Source organism: Rutilus rutilus (genome assembly GCF_951802725.1).
Source record: "Rutilus rutilus genome assembly, chromosome: 6".
In the NCBI taxonomy this organism is placed as follows: Eukaryota; Metazoa; Chordata; class Actinopteri; order Cypriniformes; family Leuciscidae; genus Rutilus; species Rutilus rutilus.
This window is the reverse complement of record NC_140214.1, coordinates 11,969,040-11,990,337: the sequence shown is the minus strand read 5'-3', so window position 1 is coordinate 11,990,337 and position 21,298 is coordinate 11,969,040. Positions and strand designations below refer to the sequence as shown.

The 21,298-nt window shown below is 38.0% G+C and overlaps 1 protein-coding gene across 3 annotated transcripts in view; it reads right to left on the bottom strand.

Moving 5' to 3' along the window:
* LOC311292211 (single-stranded DNA-binding protein 2) overlaps positions 1 to 21,298 on the bottom strand; it is a 66,925-nt gene that overhangs the window by 35,152 nt on the left and 10,475 nt on the right. For all 3 annotated transcript variants that reach the window (XM_084411809.1, XM_084411811.1, XM_084411810.1), the window contains exons 2-4: positions 19,784 to 19,856; positions 16,239 to 16,300; positions 11,546 to 11,630 (exon numbers count right to left, since the gene is read on the bottom strand). In XM_084411809.1, the coding sequence (XP_084267935.1) occupies positions 11,546 to 11,630; positions 16,239 to 16,300; positions 19,784 to 19,856 (220 nt within the window). The remainder of the gene's footprint in view (positions 1 to 11,545; positions 11,631 to 16,238; positions 16,301 to 19,783; positions 19,857 to 21,298) is intronic.

Below are 21,298 nucleotides of genomic sequence, written 5' to 3'. Positions count from 1 at the left end.
GATTTAAAGGAGTCATGGATATGAGAAATCAAATTTGCCTTGATCTTTTGACATATAAGAGGTCTTTGTATCATTAAAACATTCTCCAAAAACAGCTCATTTGGATATTGTGGGATTTGTGACTAGTCACATGCATTTGCATATGACTTCCTCCAGAGCAAGACATCGATGAATCGTTATACATCATCGCACCTTAGGCCCCACCCACTGGCACTCTGTCGCTTAACGGCTGACATATGCCTACACTGGATCCAAGCATCGCGTCAAAAGCAAATAGAGCCCATTATAATCAATGACGCTATCTACACTTCAGGTTGAGTCTGTCGTCAACAGGACAATTGGAAGAGTGAAGAGCGTTTGCTTTGACGCGTCCAGTTTAAACAGCTCATTTGCATCTCTATACAGACTTCAGAAGGATCCCAGCATCAGGAACAAGTGGATGTTTTTTTTTTTTTTTTTTAAATTGCATCCTGGATCGCATTGAAGGATTATACGTTTGTTCGGAGCAATTTGTTTTAACGAGACACAATGGAGAGTTCACAAAAAATCTTTTGTTGAAAGATGAAGCAGCCAACTGTACTGGATTTGACAGCAGCTGCATCACAAAACATAAGTTAATTCATAATGCTTTTGTCTTTAAATGACTGTTTTAATGGTGTTTTCAAAACACTTATTCATGTGCAATAGCGAGTGGCATTGATACTGTTTCCTGCGCAATGACGTTAACCAATCAGTGGCTGTTCACTGACAAGCCTTAAAGGAGAACTCCGGTCAATTTTAACATTGAGCTCATTTTTTTGTACATTTGGAGTGCTGTCAATACAGAGAACAACGACAAAAATCGGTGTTGCCTACACCGAGTTATTCTATTTTTAAAATTTGCACCCTATTGACTTCAATGGGGCAAGTAGTAAGCCTGCTTTTTAGCCTCTTAACATCCTTTAAGTGTCATTACAAGTGCACAGAAAATGTGAGTGATTCCTTCTGAGTGAACACGGGTGGATCTGACTGCAGTAGATGTTAGAGATATTAATAAAAATGAAGTTAATTCAGCCAGCGCTCATACCTTTGTTTACATCTTGTTTTCGGTGGAAGGCCATAGTAATCAATTGTCGAGTTCAAAAAAATCCTCTGTGTGTTCAACATCTGATTCGGATGAACTATCCATCAGATCTGATATTCTCAGAACACCACACAGCATCGTCATCGGCTGGGCTGACAGTCTGAGTCTCCACTGTTGCTTAGTTACCTATGATCACGCGCGTGAACTCGACAATCGATTACTATGGCCTTCCACCGAAAACAGGATGTAAACAAAGGTATGAGCGCTGGCTGAATTAACTTCATTTTTATTAATATCTCTAACATCTACTGCAGTCAGGTCCACCCGTGTTCACTCGGAAGGAATCACTCACATTTTCTGTGCACTTGTAATGACACTTAAAGGATGTTAAGAGGCTAAAAAGCAGGCTTACTACTTGCCCCATTGAAGTCAATAGGGTGCAAATTTTAAAAATAGAATAACTCGGTGTAGGCAACACCGATTTTTGTCGTTGTTCTCTGTATTGACAGCACTCCAAATGTACAAAAAAATGAGCTCAATGTTAAAATTGACCGGAGTTCTCCTTTAAAAATGGGTCATTTCAGACATTTTTCTGCATAAATATTTGTTTTTTGTGCAATTTATTTTATTAACATTATAAGTGACCCTCAAGTCAAAATTTTTTAAATCCATGTCATGTCCCTTCAAAGGCTCTTTATGGTCTATTTGTAAAAGGATATGAAAATATAAGGAAACCAAAAAAAGAAAAGGAAAGAAAAAGAAATAAAGGATAAAGAAAAGACATGAAAATGGGTGAAAAAGAAAACAAGAAAAGAAAAAGAAACAAGGGAAGAATAAAAATGGAGGCCTGGTTCTACTGAAAAGCTGGTTCTACTGAATTCTGAAAAGCTCAAAGCCATTAACGCACTACTGATCATCTCCAAAATAATAAGCGAGCATAAACAGGCAGTAACATGTGCCCTTACTGGTTGTTTCATACAGAAATGATAGATTTGTGACACATTCAGTCAGAGAGTGTGTGTCAGGCCACTGATCTGATTACTGTAACTTTCTACGGCCTTTATTAACACGACTCGAGCCGAAAATACAACCAAACACTTCATTTGTGCTAATGCAAAATCTATAAGAATTTAGACGTGCTTTAACTAATTAGTGGGTCAACACCATGAATGTGTGCAACAGTCACACAACTAAGCTTCCCGGAACGTGTGGAAGCAGAGCTGCTCGGAGCATCACATGCATCTAATTGTCCACGGCGTACTGTTCTACATTACAGAGGATTCGTTTTATCGATTTAAAATTGGCAGAGAGCTCCAGTGGACAAGACTCAATCGCAGTCAACATAAAAGTGGGAGCTGATTAAACCAAGCTGTTAAAATAAAATATAAAGTAAATATTTATAATAATAGATTTTGTAAATTATATTCTAAAATTAAAATTCTGATACAAAAAAAAACAAAAAAAACAAAAAAACAAAAAAAGTTTGGGGTCAGTACTATTTTTTTAAAAGAAATTCATACCTTTATACAGCAACAATTGATCAAAAGTGACATTTACAATGTTACAAATGATTTCCATTTCAAATAAATGCAGCTCTTTTGAACTCTATAATCATCAAAGAATACTGAGGGAAAAATGTATTACAGTTTCCACAAAAATATTAAACAGCCCAACTGTTTTCAATATTGACAACAAGAAATGTTTCTTGAGCAGCAAATCATCATATTAGAATGATTTCTGAAGGATCGTGTGACTGAACACTGGACAGCTTTGCCGTCACAGGAATAAATTACATTTTAAAATAGAATAAAATAGTTACAGTTATTGTAAAATGTAATAATATTACACAATATTACTGTTTTACTGACTTTTTTCAAAAACAATAAAATTCTTACAGACCCTTTCAACTTTTGAAAGATGGTCTATCTATACTGTTACGTGGGGTGGGATTTTGGACCAATCAGATTGTGCAGGGGGTGGGGCTACCCAGTGCAATACAACAAAGATAGAAACCAAGCGATTGGCAAAAATGTCCAGTTGCTTATTGTGACTCTGGTTAGGATATTAACTCAGAAGAGATTATCATCGCGTTGTGCCTGGTTTCACAATGCAGGCTGTGGTGTTCTTACGGCAAGAAACCCCAGAAAAAATAAATTAAACAATTATTTGAAATCTGTGTTTTTCCTTCATGCTTTCCTTCACTTTCTCGGTTCTCCTTCATTTCTTTTTTCTGTTTCACACTCTCTTCACTTTTCACACGCTGCAAAAAGGACAGTAGGTCAAGGAAAGAGCGAGCGATGTGCTGGGGTTTCAGTGTGGTATAGAATGTAAATGAGGTGTGTAGTGAGACTTACTGCGGGGCCTCCGCCTGAGGTCTAACCGTACCACAGCTGTGACAAACCACCGCCACGCTTCAGGCCTATTTCAACCCAGTATCGACGAATGCTGCAGGAGTATTATTCTAAATTAAGCCTAGTGTGTTTTGAAATATTTCGAATGTAATGGCCCTTTTAACGTCTACATTTTTGATTGATAAATGAGAAATTTAAGTCACGAAGAGGGGAGGCAGCTCCACAGGCTTATTAAAAACATTAAATCATTGTCTGCCTGCTAAATTGGTCTGGGCAGGTACTGATAAAGCTCTTTTTTCTTCTGCGGTACTCTTTACACAAAAATCAACACTGCAAAGTTCAAATGTTGGTTCAGAGCGAGACTGAAGGCTTTGACCGGAGGGACTGCATGCTTTTGCTCTTTTTCACACACACAGGTAAAGGTGCAAGAGTATTCATCAGGGAGCCATGAGATGCTGCTGGAATGACAACGGTAATCGGAGAGCATTACCGTCACCGGCTGCAAATATATGCAAGACCCTATATATGATATACCCTACACAACTGCAGATACAAAAAAAAAAAAATACACCCTCTACAGCAGATGTCTCAGAATCATTATCATCATTTTGCAGCAAAACTGCCACCTCACACCATGTGCAAGATTTCAGCATCCTCACTGCGAAGACGGAAATTCAAGACATTTGGACTCGATTCGCACTTAAAGGTGACATATGCCCCTTTTCACAAGATGTAATATAAATCTTTGGTGTCCCCAGAATGTCTGTGAAATTTCAGCTCAAAATAACCCCCCGGATCATTTATTATAGCTAGTCAAAGTTGCCCCTTTTTGGGTGTGAGCAAAAACGCGCCATTTTTGTGTGTGTCCCTTTAAATGCAAATGAGCTGCTGCTCCCCACCTCCGTTCAGAAGACAGTCGATCCTTTACAAGAGCTTAGGATACAATAACAAAACACACGAATAATGTCACTCATCCAAAATCAGCCTTACAGAGAGACTGAGGAAGAGGTTGCAACTTTTAGACGCATCTGGACGCTTCTGAATGGTTAGTGGATACATTTATGTAGTTGTTGTGGAGTTACATTGATTCATCTCATCGACTTGCATGTACCATTGTGTTTAACTTTTAAACAGGCTTTGACACAGTTCCTTGAGGTCTTTATAAGGCAGCTGTGACTTTTTTTTTGGTCAAATTGTGTCCTGTGCTTGTCTGTGCAGCCAACGACAGAACAGTTTGCATGCTTTGCTCGAACTTTTGCCATTGTGTTAGAACTGGTTACACTGTTGTCGCTTGCGAAAACCAAATGGCGGTGCCGTCGTGGGTGGAAACATGCAGATTAAGGGGTGGTAATGTTATAATAAGATCCCCATCCTACGTCAGAAGGGAAGCGAAATCTGATCAGCCTATTTTTTGACATGCTTGCAGAGAGAGGCTTACCAAAACAAAGTTACTGGGTTGTCACTTTTCACATTTTCTGGGTTGGTAGATGCACTGGGGACCCAATTATACTTAAAAACAGAAAAAGTAAGATTTTCATGATATGTCCCCTTTAAGTCGTAAAAAGATTATTTAATAGTAATAATTTAGAAATTTTATAAATATCTTTGTTGTCATCGTGGAGTTCAATGATTAAAATAACAGCATTATACTGGCCATTGATCATTCTGATAACTTCATCAGCAATTGACAAATATCAGGTGACCACTAAACTGAACCCTGGTGTTTTGATTGCAATCATGTGGCTGGATTCAAGAAAACAACAGAAACAACAGCCATAGCGGCTGAGTTTCTCATTCTCAATCATTATCATTTCCTCTCACCGTGTGTCCCATTAATTAGTGCCTCGTTGAGCGCTAACGAACGCAACTTGTGTCAACAGCTATAATGTAACAGCGTAACTGGAAAGCGAGTAATCTGTTGTGTTGATATTCCCGTTTGTTACCATTAGCTGAGGCGGTGCAGTGGTTCTCAGATAAAAGGGGGCATGTAAAACATGCGTGTGCCGTCTGAATAAGCATCGAGCGCGTTGTACACAGATGTAGAGCGTTTGCACCCCTGGAGAAAAACAGGCCGTGTGTCCAAACACACGGCATATGCAAACATGCCTGAGTGTGTACATGTAAAGGCGCTCATACCCACACAAACACACAAAGGAAAGAAAAGCGATCCAAGGAAGCCTCTTTTGGTTCAGGGATGGGTTTGGATGCCCAGCTGGTACTTGAGTCTGGTGTACTTGCGCCACCCCTCACAAGCTGCTACCAGCCAACGCGCTACAACAGCACCAGACGCACGCCGTGCCAAGAGTGCCCTGCCAGCACTGCCTGCCAACCCTACCGAAGAGAGAGAACATTTGTGTGAAGAACGAGAGAGGCTAACAGGGAAGAGTGTAGACGAGCAATGGGTTTCAGGCTGACTAAGGAAGAGTAGAAGAAGGAGACGGGAAAAAGAAGTGTAGTGTGGCAGATCTGGGCTGGTAAACGAAAGGTTGCAGGTTTGAACCCTCATCAGCGATGACAACTGTGCCCTATAGTTAGGTCCCGTGTACTTTTAAAAGTTGAACGAAGAATGTTTAAACAGATTTAGGCTTTTAAAGTAGGGATGCACCGAAATAAAACCGAAAATTCTGCACTTGGCCGAAAGCGAAAAAAAAAAGGTCTCATTTTAAATGAGCTTTTTTGGTATAATTGTATATAAATATTAGAATATTTAATGAAATTCAATCATTTTAATGAAACTGAATTTAAAAAACACAAGCCAATAAAATAAAATAACCACACTTTTATTTATTTATCAGAAAATCTAATAATAATTAATATCAATATATTATTCAGTTAATCAGTTCTATGCAACAGAATCCATTTTTGGCCGATAATTGTCTCTGCATATCAAGCTGAGATAGGATTCAAACGTCAAAAATAGGACACTTCACCTTTAAGTCTCAACCATCAGATTGCGATCAACACAGTGAGGCAGAACTTGTAAACTGTGTGAGGGTCATTCTCAGCATTGTTTGGACATGACACACACAGAATTAATAAGCCGATGCAGCACCGGTCATAAGTGTGCGTGGTGAAGAAATCTGTGCTGTCTCGTCCAATCAGAACTGGCCTGTAGACCATGTGCACAAAGAATCAGAGTTTCCTGACACGTCCTGAAGCGTCAAGCGATATCATCTCTTCCATGTTAATTAGAGGTTTTATCCCTGCTGGAACGGTGGCAAAAAACAGGTCATTTGTGAGCCACATAGCTCCTCCCATAGTCAACGCTGATTGGTCCAAAATCCAGCTCCATATAGCTCTGTAATTAAACCTTAAATGTTAAACAGAAATTAGCAGGTTGGCAAGAAAAGCAAGAGCTGAAGACATTTTGAATTGTGACTAGTTAGGACAAGGAAGGATTCCTTCTTTTTTGTCCCATACCATTCCAAATATCCTTCCTTGATCCTTTCAACTCTAGTCCTCCTCCAGTGAGTCTGGATCAAATATTAACTATAACTGGGCATGCTCAGTGCAGCCCTGTGCGCCTCACTGGATAGCAATCATAAACAACCAGTGGCTTTTAGTTTTAACTCACGGCAGAGCGCCAACATGTTCGAGCCAACAATAAAAAACCCTGTGTTGTTAAGAAACTTTTCATGTTTGCGGACAAATTCTCCTATAATGAAGAAAGCTGTTTTGAATGCAATATCCTTATAATATTAAAAGACAGGTGAGAGAAAATTATTTAGAGTACATGTATATGTGTACTTCTCAATATAGATTCTTTAACTAGGGATTCTCTTAACAAATAGTCTCACTTCTCCTTTGTTTCCCACTGTGTATATGTGCATGTGTGTGCGTGTTATCATTATTCCTGTGTGTCGTCATACTGCCCGCACTGCCTCTCCTTCCCCCAAGCCAGCTAGCGAACAGCATCATGGGGGAAACAGCAAGATTACCCAATCAATCTTCCCCAGAGAGAGAGAGAGAGAGAGAGAGAGAGGGAATGAGGGGGATGGGAAGGAGAGAAAGGCAGACACGCATATACGCACACAACGTCTATATACAGTACGCAATTTCCATATTTTACTACACTAATCTTCCTGATGATATCATACCAGCCGGCAACCATCAGAATGATTAATTGGAGACCTAATACTCCAGACACAGGGGATACTTGGAAAAATCTCTCGAGGAGAAAGACTGTGATTGCACTCTGGATATGTTGCAGGCAGGACTCGAACCTCAACATGTCTAGTGCACTAAATAGGGCTTTTTCAGACTATAAAGGTAAGAATGAAACAGTCTCTTCTTCACTCCAATTGATGCGTTTTCCATCATAATTTGACATTTTTCCCATTACACAGTGAAACTACTGTTTATACAACAGGCAGTGTTTCCTTGACTGTCCAAACCACGTAAATATGTGTCACGTTATTGGCTGTCTGTTGATCTAGCCGTAACATTCTAACATTGTACAATTTTGGCACCAGAACATGGGGTTAACCCCGCAAATGTGGTGCTAACCCTTCTCCGGAGCAGGGTTTTATAATCCTGGGTAAAAAACAGTACTAACCCTGCTTCTAAATTACAAGTGTAAAACGTTCCATTACCCAAGGTTAAAAGCGGGGTTAAGAACGACAATAACCCATGGTTAAGCAAAGTGTGAAAAGCCCTTATGTCTGGTTCCAGATGTTGTCCACAAGCTCAGTTAACTAGAAGCGTTAACCTGAGGAATAAATATTCCATGTTTCTGCAAATATTAAGGGGAAACTGAAAAATATGGGCAACAGGTTGTAAACCAAGAATTATAAAATGGAAAAGAGATGCGTACAGTATTAGAAATATAGAGAGAAACGTTGTAGATGAAGCAGAAACAGATTTGTAAAAGATTTTAGCCTTAAATGACAAAACAGACACACAAAACTTTTTTCTCTGGAAAACAGAGGTAAATTTGTCTGAAGTTTGTTAATTAACCCAACTGAAATTCAAGACACGGATGGTCATGTGATTTCAGGACAACCCACTTTATGTAGAATGGAAAAATTCTATAAAATACAGTTTAAATTAAATCTATTTTAATCTTATGTGTACATGACTTTAGACATTTGTCAAGTCATTTTTTTCTCTTTATTTTTTTTTTTACATGATCTTTTTTTAATCAAGCAAATAAAAAATTGATTTACATATTTTTTACTATTTTATTCTATTCCTAGTAAAACTTTTAAAAATTGTGGTTTCTGATAAAAAAAAACACATCTTAAGCTGGACTAACAGAAGGTGTATTTGGATCGTCAAGCAGATCTGAGGTGTAAGCATGTTCTGAGTAAGAACGCGTTAATCAATGCTCATTATGAAGCTTTACGACTCAAGCCCGGCAGAAAGTGAAGAGCACACAGACGACTCTGGCATTCAGAGGTGTTGCGTCCCAAAATTCCATCCCCATTGCCAAGACACCAATCCCACAAGATCCCTGGATTAGCCCTCAACCATTCCCAGGATTAGAGGATTAGACCGTTATATTCCATTATCTTGTACCTAAAGGATTCCTGACTGTTTGGATTTTAGCGCAGCAGAAGCAGCCAGGAAGGTGTGGGCAATGCAGACCTGAAGACCCAAACAGGTACATACACACACACACACACAGCACAGGCCTATACAGAGTTGTGACCCAACAAGGGAGCAAAGGGATCAGAATAAGAACATGATAAATCACTGAACTCAAGGACACCCTAGTAGCAGCAAAGACCTTGCCAAGACAGGCACACATGATACTGCAGCTCTACAACACACATGGGCTCATTTACACACACACACACACACCCTTACAAAACACTGTTTGCAGTGGAACACAAAAAGAAATCTACACATACATTGATTGTTCATAAAACAACAGTTTATAGTGACCTTAAGCTCCAAAAGGACAAATAAGCATTGTAAACACCATAAAATAGACCTTATGACTCGTGAGCAATATTCCAAGTGTTATGATAACTTCTATATGACGTATGATAACTGTGATAAAGTCACTGGAATTTAAGCTTTCAAATCAAAAATGGGGCCAATGGCATAGGTTTGATGTCATGTCAAAAAAAAAATGTACCCATACATTTAATTACCATTGACCATTATTTTGTTTTGTTTTGACAGCTGATGGTTACTTTTGTTATATTAAAAAGATATATGCAAAAATTATTGTAAAACCCTTTTTTGTGTTCCACGGCAGTTCACTAAAACTATTGAAATAATTTTAACTAATTGAAATAAAGCTGAAAAAAAAAAAAAAAAAAATATTAGATGAAAAACAAACAGAAATGAGAAATTTTACCTTGGGAACTAACTGAAGTACTAAAATGAATAAAAATAGAAATATTACATTTATAAAAATTACAAAAGCACATAAAATACAAAAACCAAAATTAAAATTAAAATACTATAAAGTATAAATAATACTAAAATAACACTGTTCCACTGAATACATAACAGCATACAGGGTTAAAATGAATAAAATTATATTTTTTGGGTGAACTATTCCTTTAAGCAGATGAAGGGAATGATTGAAAATGCAGAATGGAAAAAAATCCCCACGTTCTAATCAGAAAAAAAAAGGAATATTTGCACAACTAATGAAAAGGATGTGCATATTTAATCATGTTTAACAAAGTCATTTAAACAAGTAATACATTTAAGATCAATGAGCGACGACATGCATGAGGCGTTTGCGATTAGCTATTAGTAAAATACTGCAAATCACATCCCAGAGGGCGGATACATTTTAGTCAAATATTTGCTTTGGTTTTATACAAGCCAGTGCAATGTTGGTCGGTGGAAAGAAATTGGATCCGTTTCCTTCCAGATGTTGACAGAACTCTTGACACTGTGCAGACTCCTTCTGAGCTGTCGTCTCCATAAACGCCACCAGTCAAGTTCAGCAGATAGTCTAGAGGTCGGGCTCTCTGAACTAACCCTGATACCATTATCCACTAAATCACATTCCCTTTTTTATCTCTCTCGTTCTGTCTTAGCTTATGTAAATGATGTTTCTGAAGCTACTTCACCAGATGTTAGAACATAGGTCTTGTAGAACTGACTTCTGTAAGCGAAAACATACACTAGAAAATTTGGTATATTTAAAACTAATTGTATCATATTAGTGACAAGATTATGAATCAGCCAATATTAGCTTTAGCCAATAACCTGATTAACATAAATCACAGTTCAAAACTCCGACAGCTTTCTCAATGGACAATATACAATTTAAAAAATATATATATTCAGTGAATTAAAAAAATAATAATTGTGTACCAAATATTTGTTTGTATCATTAAACTGTATTCATGTACTATCCATTTAATATGGGCCATAAGCTGCATTTAACCCAATAAATTACTTTAATTTAGTTTGTTTGAGACTCTTTTTGTAAGACTAAGACAACAACTGCATTGCAACACAGACTCAGCAAACCTTATATGACCTTAATTTTAACAAACATATGCATTAACCAAACATTTACAGTCAACCTGTTCTGAGCCGTCCATCTATCTTTCTCGCTCTGACTCGCACCCGCGGGCATCCCGGGAACAACAACTGACATTTCATTATGCCTTTCACTGTTACTGAAATATTACATCTGTGAATGCAGAGCATTCAGTATGTTAATCAGATTACATGTCTGTCTGTGCAAATTAAAGAAGCCGCACAATTCTGTGTTCCCAGGGATGCTGTACGGCTGCTTTATGAAGGCCATTGCCGGAAAAATTAACGGAAATAAACATCCCATACTTGTCTTCCTATAACACACAATTACATAACGTGAGCATTTTTAAAAAGGACAACCAGGGAGAAACATGATCTGGAGCAAAACACTCATGTACACACACAACGCATCTAACACACACTTATTCACGCGAAAACCCTCTATTCAGCTCACTTAACCTTTATGTGCTTATGGAGCGCTTGCATCATGTGACGCTTTGGTAAGCAAATCTGCCATGTGTCATTCACTAAACACCATCACATCAATAAACATGAACAACAGATTGAGGCTAAGACCCAACCCCAACGCACATTGCCATTGGACGAGAGGTTGAGGCTCGGCTCTGCCCACGCCACCTAGAAGACTAAAAGACTGTCAAGTTTGTCTGTCACTCACATAGTCGTGGAAGGCCTTGGCCTCGCTGGAGTGCTCACAGGTCTCACGGCGGTCTGGAGCGGCACAGTACAAATCCCAGAATACACTGCAACAAGAAACAGGAGAGATTGAGACCGTTAAATACAACATACATGAAGTCAAACCGGTTGAAATACATAAGCATCATACCACATACAAAACTTGTACGCAGCCGATACATTTCTTTGACTTCATTTGAGCTTTATTAATGATTAGGAAAGCCAGCATGGTTTAAAAAAAAAAAAAAAAAAAAAAAAAAAAAAATTCCAGTCAAACTTGAGCTGGATTCGTGAGATTTGAACACTCTTTTACCGCTCCCACCCGCTTGGCAAAAACAGCAGGTAACAAATCAATTAAGCCAGGGATTTCCTCAATTAAGAGCCTTTGGGTCCTGCAGGGCTGTTTGGAGGGTGAACAAGGTTTGCGTCCAAATGGTATTTTAATTACTGCACTGAAACTAAGTACCTGTTTAACTGGCCCAAATTAGATCACTCCAGGTCTTCAGATATCGATTTAATGGATAACCTATAAAATCTCCTGGAAGAAAAGGCCAGCGGCACTAAGGCTAACCATTGCCACACGACACACACGCGCCTGCTGTTGCTCTCACCAAGAAAGAGTAAATAAACATAGTTTATAAAGTATATAGTATCTCATGTATATCTAGTATATCATATATATAGACGAAACTATTTTTTGTTTTTATACTATTTTACCTAAATTGGGAAACCTGTTGATATGATTGCCTTTGTGCTGCTGATGCAGAAAACGATCTGCTTTTTTCCTGCAAATATTTACCAGGATAAAGAACATTCCTGAACACTTGTAGAGCAAGTGAAAGAGTTACACAGGAAAAGGAGAGAGAGAGAGAGAGAGAGAGAGAGAGAGAGAGAGAGAGAGAGAGAGAGAGAGAGAGAGAGAGAGAGAGAGAGAGAGAGAATAAAAATGAGGGACCCTTTGTATGTGGGGGTGGGGAACATTAATGGGAAGAGGAAACTAGAAACAGACATGGAAAGAGAGAGGGGAAAAATGGAGGGAGAAAAAGAGACGGATAGGAAGTGAGAGAGAAATAGGTGGGGGGAAAACCTCTCATGTTCCAGATAAATGGCTAGATAACATTTCAACAAACCTATTTTTACATATATTATAATACAAATTCTCTAAATTACAAAAAAAATGTCAATGTTCTCTCCAAAAACAACATGCAAACTGAGGGCTATACAAACAAATATAAAGGTTAATGTATGCTATGCATTATGCTAAAGCTATAAATAAATATAAATGGTTTAAATAATTAAACACGCATGTGTCAGCTTTATTTGAAATTTAAAGTGACTAGCTTGCTGTTAAAAGATGGTCCAGTATTTACTGGACTCTGAAATTATAACAATCACAGATAATATGCGTTCAGGAAAAACTTCTCTCCACCATTTTAAACAACTGAAGCATTCTACTTCTGCAATGGCCACATTAAACGATATGCATTTGGCAAAGCTTAATTTTCAGCACCATAACTCCAATCTTCAGTGTCACATGATCCTTCAGAAATCATTCTAATATGATGATGTGGTGCTCAAGAAACATTTATAATCATTATTGAATGTTGAAAATGGTTGAGCAGCTTAATATTTTTTTGTGAAAACAACTAAATGTCACATTTGATGCATCAATTTAATGCATCTTGGCTGAATATAAGTAATAATTTCCTCTTCTTTTTTTTTTTTTAAACTCACTGACTCAAAACTTTTGAACGGTACTGTAATTTTCTATTGGGAAATTGGTAGGCCCTTCAAAATCAAATAACCTGTGTAGTAAAGTTTAATGGCTGACTTGTATACATGGTCTAACCCCACAAGCAGGTTTGCCTGACTGACGTCATGGCACTTTCCTGCGAGCCAAACAATGCAATTACAATGAGTCGGGCTTTACGCGTGCCTATGATGCTAATTGGACGGAACTACATTCTCATGTTAATAGATTCTCTTAAACACTAAGCTCTTCTCTGGGGGCAATTAAGCAAATCCTAATGGTGAAGACAGTACGAGACAAAAGCTGGGGTAATACGACCACATCCATACGTATATAGACTTTACAGTAAGGAGCTCTTTCGCATGTGTATGACTAGGAGTACAGCGGTGTGTCATTTGCATTTGAGAAACAAGATAATCCCGACCCTCGGACAGTCGCTGACCTCAGGTACCGGAACATCCGCAAGGCTTACGGTTAATAACAGAATCATGGCAAATGGGAAATCCTCGCCGACTGAACACGAGCAATATGAGAGATGCAATTATGGGGAAGTTGGTGAGCCGTCACAAAGAGTTTCAATGCGCTAACGCACAGGAGGTGAGGTTTAACAACTCAGAGTTCCTTCCTCAAATCTGCACTTATCTGCCTTTATCCTATACGACTACTACCGACCGGTGAGCTGTTTTGACCCCCTGGCCCCCCACTGGCCCTCAGTTTGTCACTGACCACCCCCAATGGAGGAGAATATATCCAAATTGGGCCAGTGGGGGATTCAGACACTTCTCCACAAAGGGGAACGGTATGCAAAGAGTTAATCTGTGTTTGGGGTCTTTAACAGGAACAAAGGACAGCAGCAGAGACAAAGGTTGATGGAAGGGGTTTAGAGGAGGGATGGGACACGTCTTTGCACCACCATCTGGGCCTTTTGTCTGAAGGAGCGGGGTGGGAGAGCCAGACCCGGGCAGACGTGCCCTCCATAAAGGCTGCCTGACCCAATAATACATCCACTGCCATGGGTCAAACCGCAGCAGGTTAAACATACAGTTTGACGGCGGGTGTCACAGCCAACCTTAAGCCTAGATTAGTATAAATCAATACAGAGAAAGTGAATACAAACAATATTGAAGTTGCTCTTGTAATAGATATACTTTCTCTCATTGGTGGGGTTGCTTTTGAGTTAACAGTGAGGAAATTTTCGGTTTAACTGTAGCTTTCACATTTGTCGGTTAACCAGGTCAGGGTTCAAGGATAAGGATTTTTTTCTGCTTTCTCAGATGGGCCAATAGTTCAGATTTTAACTTGCCCTGTCAACATTTTTGTTGGCACAAAACACCAAAATAAAATTCTATGAATTTAGATTTTCAAATTTATCATTTAAAATTTATTTTAAAATATTTTTTTAAATATTATGTATTTAATACTTTAATATAAATTTTTTTATTATAAAAAAAATAAAAAATAATATATATATATATATATATATATATATATATAATATTATTATATATTATATAATTTAATAATTTATATTATATAATATATATTATATATTATATATATATATATATGAAGAGTTCAGATGCAAAAGCCTCTAAATGCCATCTGAAATTTTCTTCTAGAATGATGATTTTTATCAAGCTCGTATATTTAAATTCAATAATTGCACTTAAATGGCAATGAAGATTACCTATTAATTGTCATTTAAGTGAAATTACTGAACTTAAATATACGAGCTTGATAAAAATCATCATTCTAGAAGAAAATTTCAGATGGCATTTAGAGGCTTTTGCATCTGAACTCTTCATATATATATATATATATATATATTATTATATTATTTTTTTTTTATTTTTTTTTGCATAAACTTAAAAGTTTTTTTAAAAACAAAATGTGCAATAGTAGTTGTGAATACAGATCTTATAATCACACAGGAATCTCCAAGACAGCAATAAACACTTTTGCTGAAAAACAGTAACATAAGCCCCTTTCACACAGAGATTCCGGAAAACACACGGATAATGTGTCCCTGGGTTTGTCCCGGGATCGTTTGATTTTGGTTCATTCACACTGCCAGTGATTTGCCGGAATCTGTGAGTGCCATCACACACATCCCGTAAAGATCCCGTAAAGACGCGTGACGTCAGAATGTGAAAATTTTTCTGATTCGATCATAAACTAGCGCATTGCATACCGTTCCACTAAGCTGACGAACTACCTCAGCTTCAGCGTCATCACTACGACACACCACTTTTGTTCACACAGGGCGCGTTCCGGGACTGTTCCCGGCAATGTTACTAGGTCCTCATCCTGGCATCGATCCCGGCATCTATCCCGGGACGTGTTTGCGTTCACACAGGAGGCACTCTAGCAATTTTACGTCAATTTACCGGGATCAACACGCTGTGTGAAAGGGGCTGTACATTGCAAAACATTACTGTTTGATTTGTAATTTTCAACACATTCTTACTGACGCTACCAAGATTAACACGAGTCATTCTTGCAATTTCGACAAAATCTCATCTGTCAACCAGCTAGATAACTGTACCTAGCTGACAAGTTTAAAAAGCTGACAGGCAGAATCCTCCATCCTTGCTGTTAAGCAGGTGTAATGCGATACAGTTACAAGCTATAAATCCAACTCTGTAATAAGACTAACTCTGAGTAACAGTAATAGTGATGCTTGTCTTAGTAAGCACTACTAAATATGGTCGGATGAGCTGTGATTTCGTAGCTTAACGCAAAATGTGTGTGTTCAGCAAGTACTAAAAAAATAAATAATAATAATTATACAAAACAACTTGACAGTGTTGTTCTTTCATTGATAATAAAAGAAACATATCTGTCCATATAGAAATACTCACTTATTAGTACTAGATTGCATACAGACAGAAAGAAAAAAAAAAACTGGAAAAAACATGGGACTTACCACCACCATGAATGGAGGAATCCAGGAGGCTCCCCTAGCGTAATGTTCTTCTCCCATCGGATCTACAACAGGCAGTGAGAGGAAAGAAAGGAGAAAAAGAGTGGTTTTGAGATTGAAGATAATATGCGAAACATTTTCCTGTCAGACGTTCTGCAGATTGGTCCCTGACCCAATCCACATCCCATATATCATCCTGCTTTTTTCCACCACAGCATTACACTGTTCCTCACTCCATCCTTCTATGACAGCGGAGCTCCAAATGTTATAGGCAGAGAGGAGAAATATATCAGATGTTTCTGATAGGACGTGCGTTGAAGTAATTTTGGTCTGGGCAATTTCATTATTTTTTGGACTAATACAACAGAATTATGGTCAATGCATATCACCCTCACGTTGTTTCAAACCATGACTTTCTCTCTTCTGTGGAACACAATAGAATGTATTTTGAATTTGAAAATGTTTTTTGTCCATACAATGAAAGTCAATGGGGTCCAATGTTGTTTTGGACCCCAACAACTTTCGTTATACGGACAAAAATAGTTCTTCAAAATATCTTCTTTCGTGGTCTGCAGAAGTAAGAAAGTCATACAGTTCATAACAAGTAAATTATGAAAAAATACATATTTTGGTTGAACTGCAGTATGCCTTTAACAACATACAAAATGTTAAGAAGGACTCTAAAGTCAACATTCACAATGCAAACATAATTATGACCAATACTAACACTAACTGGCTTCCACCATGCCTGATTAATTAAGACACTCTCAACTCAGAAAGTCAGAGCTCAAAGAAAATCCAGAGATTCACAACTGGTAGTCACAATGTTGATGCCCTTCACATACCCACATCTCATAAATACGACTACTGCTACATGACTTAAAGGCAACGTCATTACTCAGCTTTATCCTGGTCAATCAACTATTGTGGAGACCTACATCAGGCTTTAGCCTTCTAGAGCCATGACCCTAAAAATTAATCATGGCTTCTGTTTTTTCCTACGCTTCATTCAGTCCTTGGGGCTCACTTTTACTTTCCATCCCTTCTGCTTGTGTGGAAATGACCAGGGCGCCTCTCATTAAGGCCATAATCTCAGTGTATTTAAGAAACGTTCCCCTTTGTAATAGGTGAGTAGAGGGACCTGAACTGACCATGGAAAGTGTGAGGAAAGAATTAGCCTATTATAACAATTATATATGGATGATTACACAGGAAACTGTAGCGAGAAAAAAAATTATTCTAAGAGGATAGAGAGGATAGGTTTGTTCACTGCAGCTGAAAGTGGATTACCGAAGCAGGTCTGAAGGTTAAGAACACATTATCAGTCAATTTCACCTCGTCGGGCTGCCAAACGGCACGATAAACATCTGACCAACTTGTGGTGCTTTTGAGAAGTGCTGCAGAAACAGGGAAACAATGCCGCAACGCAGCAGAGATGCCGCCAAGTCAACAGGGTGGAAAAAAACAGCCTGGGGTAACAGAGCAATGGGCGGAAATGGCTGTTCACAAATACACTGCAACTAAAAGTCCTGCCGGTCGGCGTAACATAAACAGCTATTACCAGATAATTAATGACGGGTAATTAATAATTTTGCACATGGTTGGTGCACACATACTGGTTCATAGATTCTGAGAGAGAAGAAATATGGGGAAAAGCAAACAATTATGTGAATATGTTGTGTGTTAGATATTTACTTATACAAACAAAAAAATTCTAAAATTATCATTTAAATGTGGATGAACAAATTTCCTGAATGTTACTGTGGCAGTACAGCACAGACTCACAACATCCTGACCAGTTCAAATGAAACAAATGGATTCAATTTAGATTTTATAGCATTACAGAATAGAACAAGCTTGATAGAAAACATGCTTTTGTAACATGCATTAGAAAAAGAAATTGTATATTGCAATGCTTGACACATTGCAAAATATAAATACATATTACTTATTGTATGCATTTACACAAAAACATTTATATTATAACAACACAAGTATACATATTATATGCACTCCTGGGCAAAACAAATATATATATAGTGTTATTTAAATATATATATATATATATATATATATATATATATATATATATATATATATATATATATATATAAAAGTGATTGGTCAGGAAATTAGCCAAATTTAGGCAAATGCACTACTTAAAAAGCCATTGCTGTCTCAAAAAAACAAAGGCAGAATGAAGGTTTTGGCAGAATATTTTGTGGGGAGCCTTTTTAGCTGCTGGTATTGGTTCACTGTTAACAGTCATTTAATGCTTTGGAGTACAGGAGAATATTGCAGAATGGCTTGCTTCCCACAAATGAAAAGTTGTTATCTAAAGAGGAATGATCAGATGTTATTTTTCAACAAGACAATGCTCCTGCCCAAATTGCAAAGAACGCAAAGAAGTGGCTTGAGAACAAGTCCATCAGGCTCATGTTTTGGCCTGCTGGTCAGAGTCCAGGTTTGAACCCTATAGTGAATATTTGGTCTCACATTAAACTCAAACGAACTGGGAGCCTTTTTTCAATTACTTTATAAATGGATAATACAATTTAAAATATCAAAATTGTTACCTCTGTCTGTGGGTTTTGCAAATATTTAACCAATGACAAGTATTAAAAAGTGCTTGTGACCAAATCTCGTAACTCCATTGCCTCGTCTCTGCTTATTTACGATACAAGGGTAAATAAAGAAATGGTTCTTTGAATAAGTACAGCGATTTCTTTACTCAAGAAACACTTTATAAAGGGTGATCTTTTATGTATTTGAGGAGCAGAGAAGAGCGTCTTGGATTTGCCAAAAAGCCTGTGTGTAGCGCTTCATTATAATGTGAGATTTTGGCCAAACGACAGAAAAAAACAACAACAGAAAAACAGGAGGAAAAAAAACGAACCCCCACATAGCTACAGCTACAATAATCTTCATAACTTTAAGCTGATGAAAACGTGATGTGATGGACTGACTGCCTCAGATGCAGCCATTGTAATGACGAAAAAACACGACATTCACTGAAAAAAAACGTCCTAACTTCATTTGAGCTTGATTTTGGTTAAGAATTTAATGACACATGTTAGTACATGATCACATATAAAGCCACAATATCAAATATTTTGCCATTTTTAGCTTGTAGTGTATATATGTAGTTTTCTAACTACAAATTTTGTGTGTGTGTGTGTATGTGTGTGTATAAAAGGATCACTTTGTAGGGTCCAAAATGTCCTCACTAATATAGTGAAACCAGACCACCGATTAGTTAGGTGGCTACTAGTTAAAAAGGCTTATAAATCGATCATGCTTCTATTTATATCTAATGCTGCACATGTTTCTGTGAGTGTCATGTTTAGGGGTCAGGTTAGGTGATAGAAAATATAATTATCTCAATGGAAGTCTATGAGATGTCCTCCTTAGGAAAAATTAGTGTGTGTCCGTGTGTGAGTCCGTCCGTGTGTGTGAGTCCGTCCGTCCGTGTGTGTGTGTGTGTGTGTGTGTGTGTGTGTGTGTGTGTGTGTGTGTGTGTGTGTGTGTGTGTGTAAATAGAGTCTTACCTCGGAAAGGAAGGTCTGTGCTGATTTCTGGGCCCCAACATGCAACAAGTACTCGTACACGTATAAAGCTAATCTAGAAGAGAACAAGAAAGAAACAGTCGTTATATTCATGGTATAACAGACTTCAATGAGAAGAAGTGTAAATCTAAATAAACTTATTTCATGAACTATATCAATACAAAAATAGTACATATAGACTATTCCCAGTTCCCAGTGCAGATCCGTATTTGTGTTGCTGCCAATGTAGAGCGTCCAATAAAGGTTCCATAAAGCTTAGCATGCTGCCTTAGGGACCATTCACACAGACAGAACGCGTTTTGCGGTAAAAAATGTGAGACGTAGTGCAGTGGAAAAAAAACTAAAAAAAACACCAAGTTCTTTTAATTTGAGTGCAGCATTTTCAGAACACCTTGTCATGCATGAGACACTGCAAAAAACACAAGACACAAGTGAGCACAATGGTCAAACACATCCGCCTAGTGCATGTTTACATAGAAAAACAACGGAAAAGCAGCGCAGTGGATTGGAAAAACACGTTCTGTATACAGCCCCTTAGAAGGTAGCTGCTTATGTAGGCAGCTCGCTAGGTTTTAGAACATAGCTATAGACTTTTGGTCCCTAACTTGCTGTCACTCTAGTTTGGATGCTGTTCATAAGTGTCCGAAAGAAAATCAGTGGCTACAGACAGACTGTTGATTACACAAGTCCACATGCACGCACAAAACACCCATCAACCACAGCGGCCGCGTATCCGATCTCCACAGCCCGTTTACTCTGTGAAAAGAACCGAGAGATCAGCCAAAGCAAGCACGGCTGGAGTTGTCACAGTAATCAGACAGCACCATCGCGGTTCTTGTGTTTTTGTCATTTTCTGTATCCATTTATGTCTGTTGTTTAGCCGCTTGGGCTAGCAATTACCCAGCTCCCAGTGTACCGCAGGGCTGAAACATACCATCCCTCATGCTCCTATCCTTTCCTTTTCTCTTCCATCAGCCATGAGAGAAAATAGCCCTGCAAAGCTCTCCTGGCAAAATTGCATCGAGAGACGGGCACAATTTGGTAGAAACACGGTTTTCGTCTGGATGCGGCACATTTGGGGCAAAAACACTTATTTCCACCAAAGGTAAGGTGATGATGGCATACACAACTAACACGAGTGGCTATGTGGACGTGTTCATGTCCAAATCTGACTTTTCAACACAGAGATAACATATTTGCTTATTTTATGTAAAATTAAGCACTGCTTAAACAGAAAAGATAACTTAAAGGTATAGTTCACCCAAAAAATAAAAATTTTGACATCATTTACTCACACTCATGTTCCATTTTTAATACAATGAAAATCAATGGGGTCCACTGTGTCTTGGACCCCATTGGCTTTCATTGTATGAATAAAAAGAGCTCAAACATTCTTAAAAATATCTTCTTTTATGTTCAAGAGAAGAAAAACAATCCATACTGGTTTGGGAATGATTAACATGATGACAAAAACAAAAAACAAAATACTAAACTAAA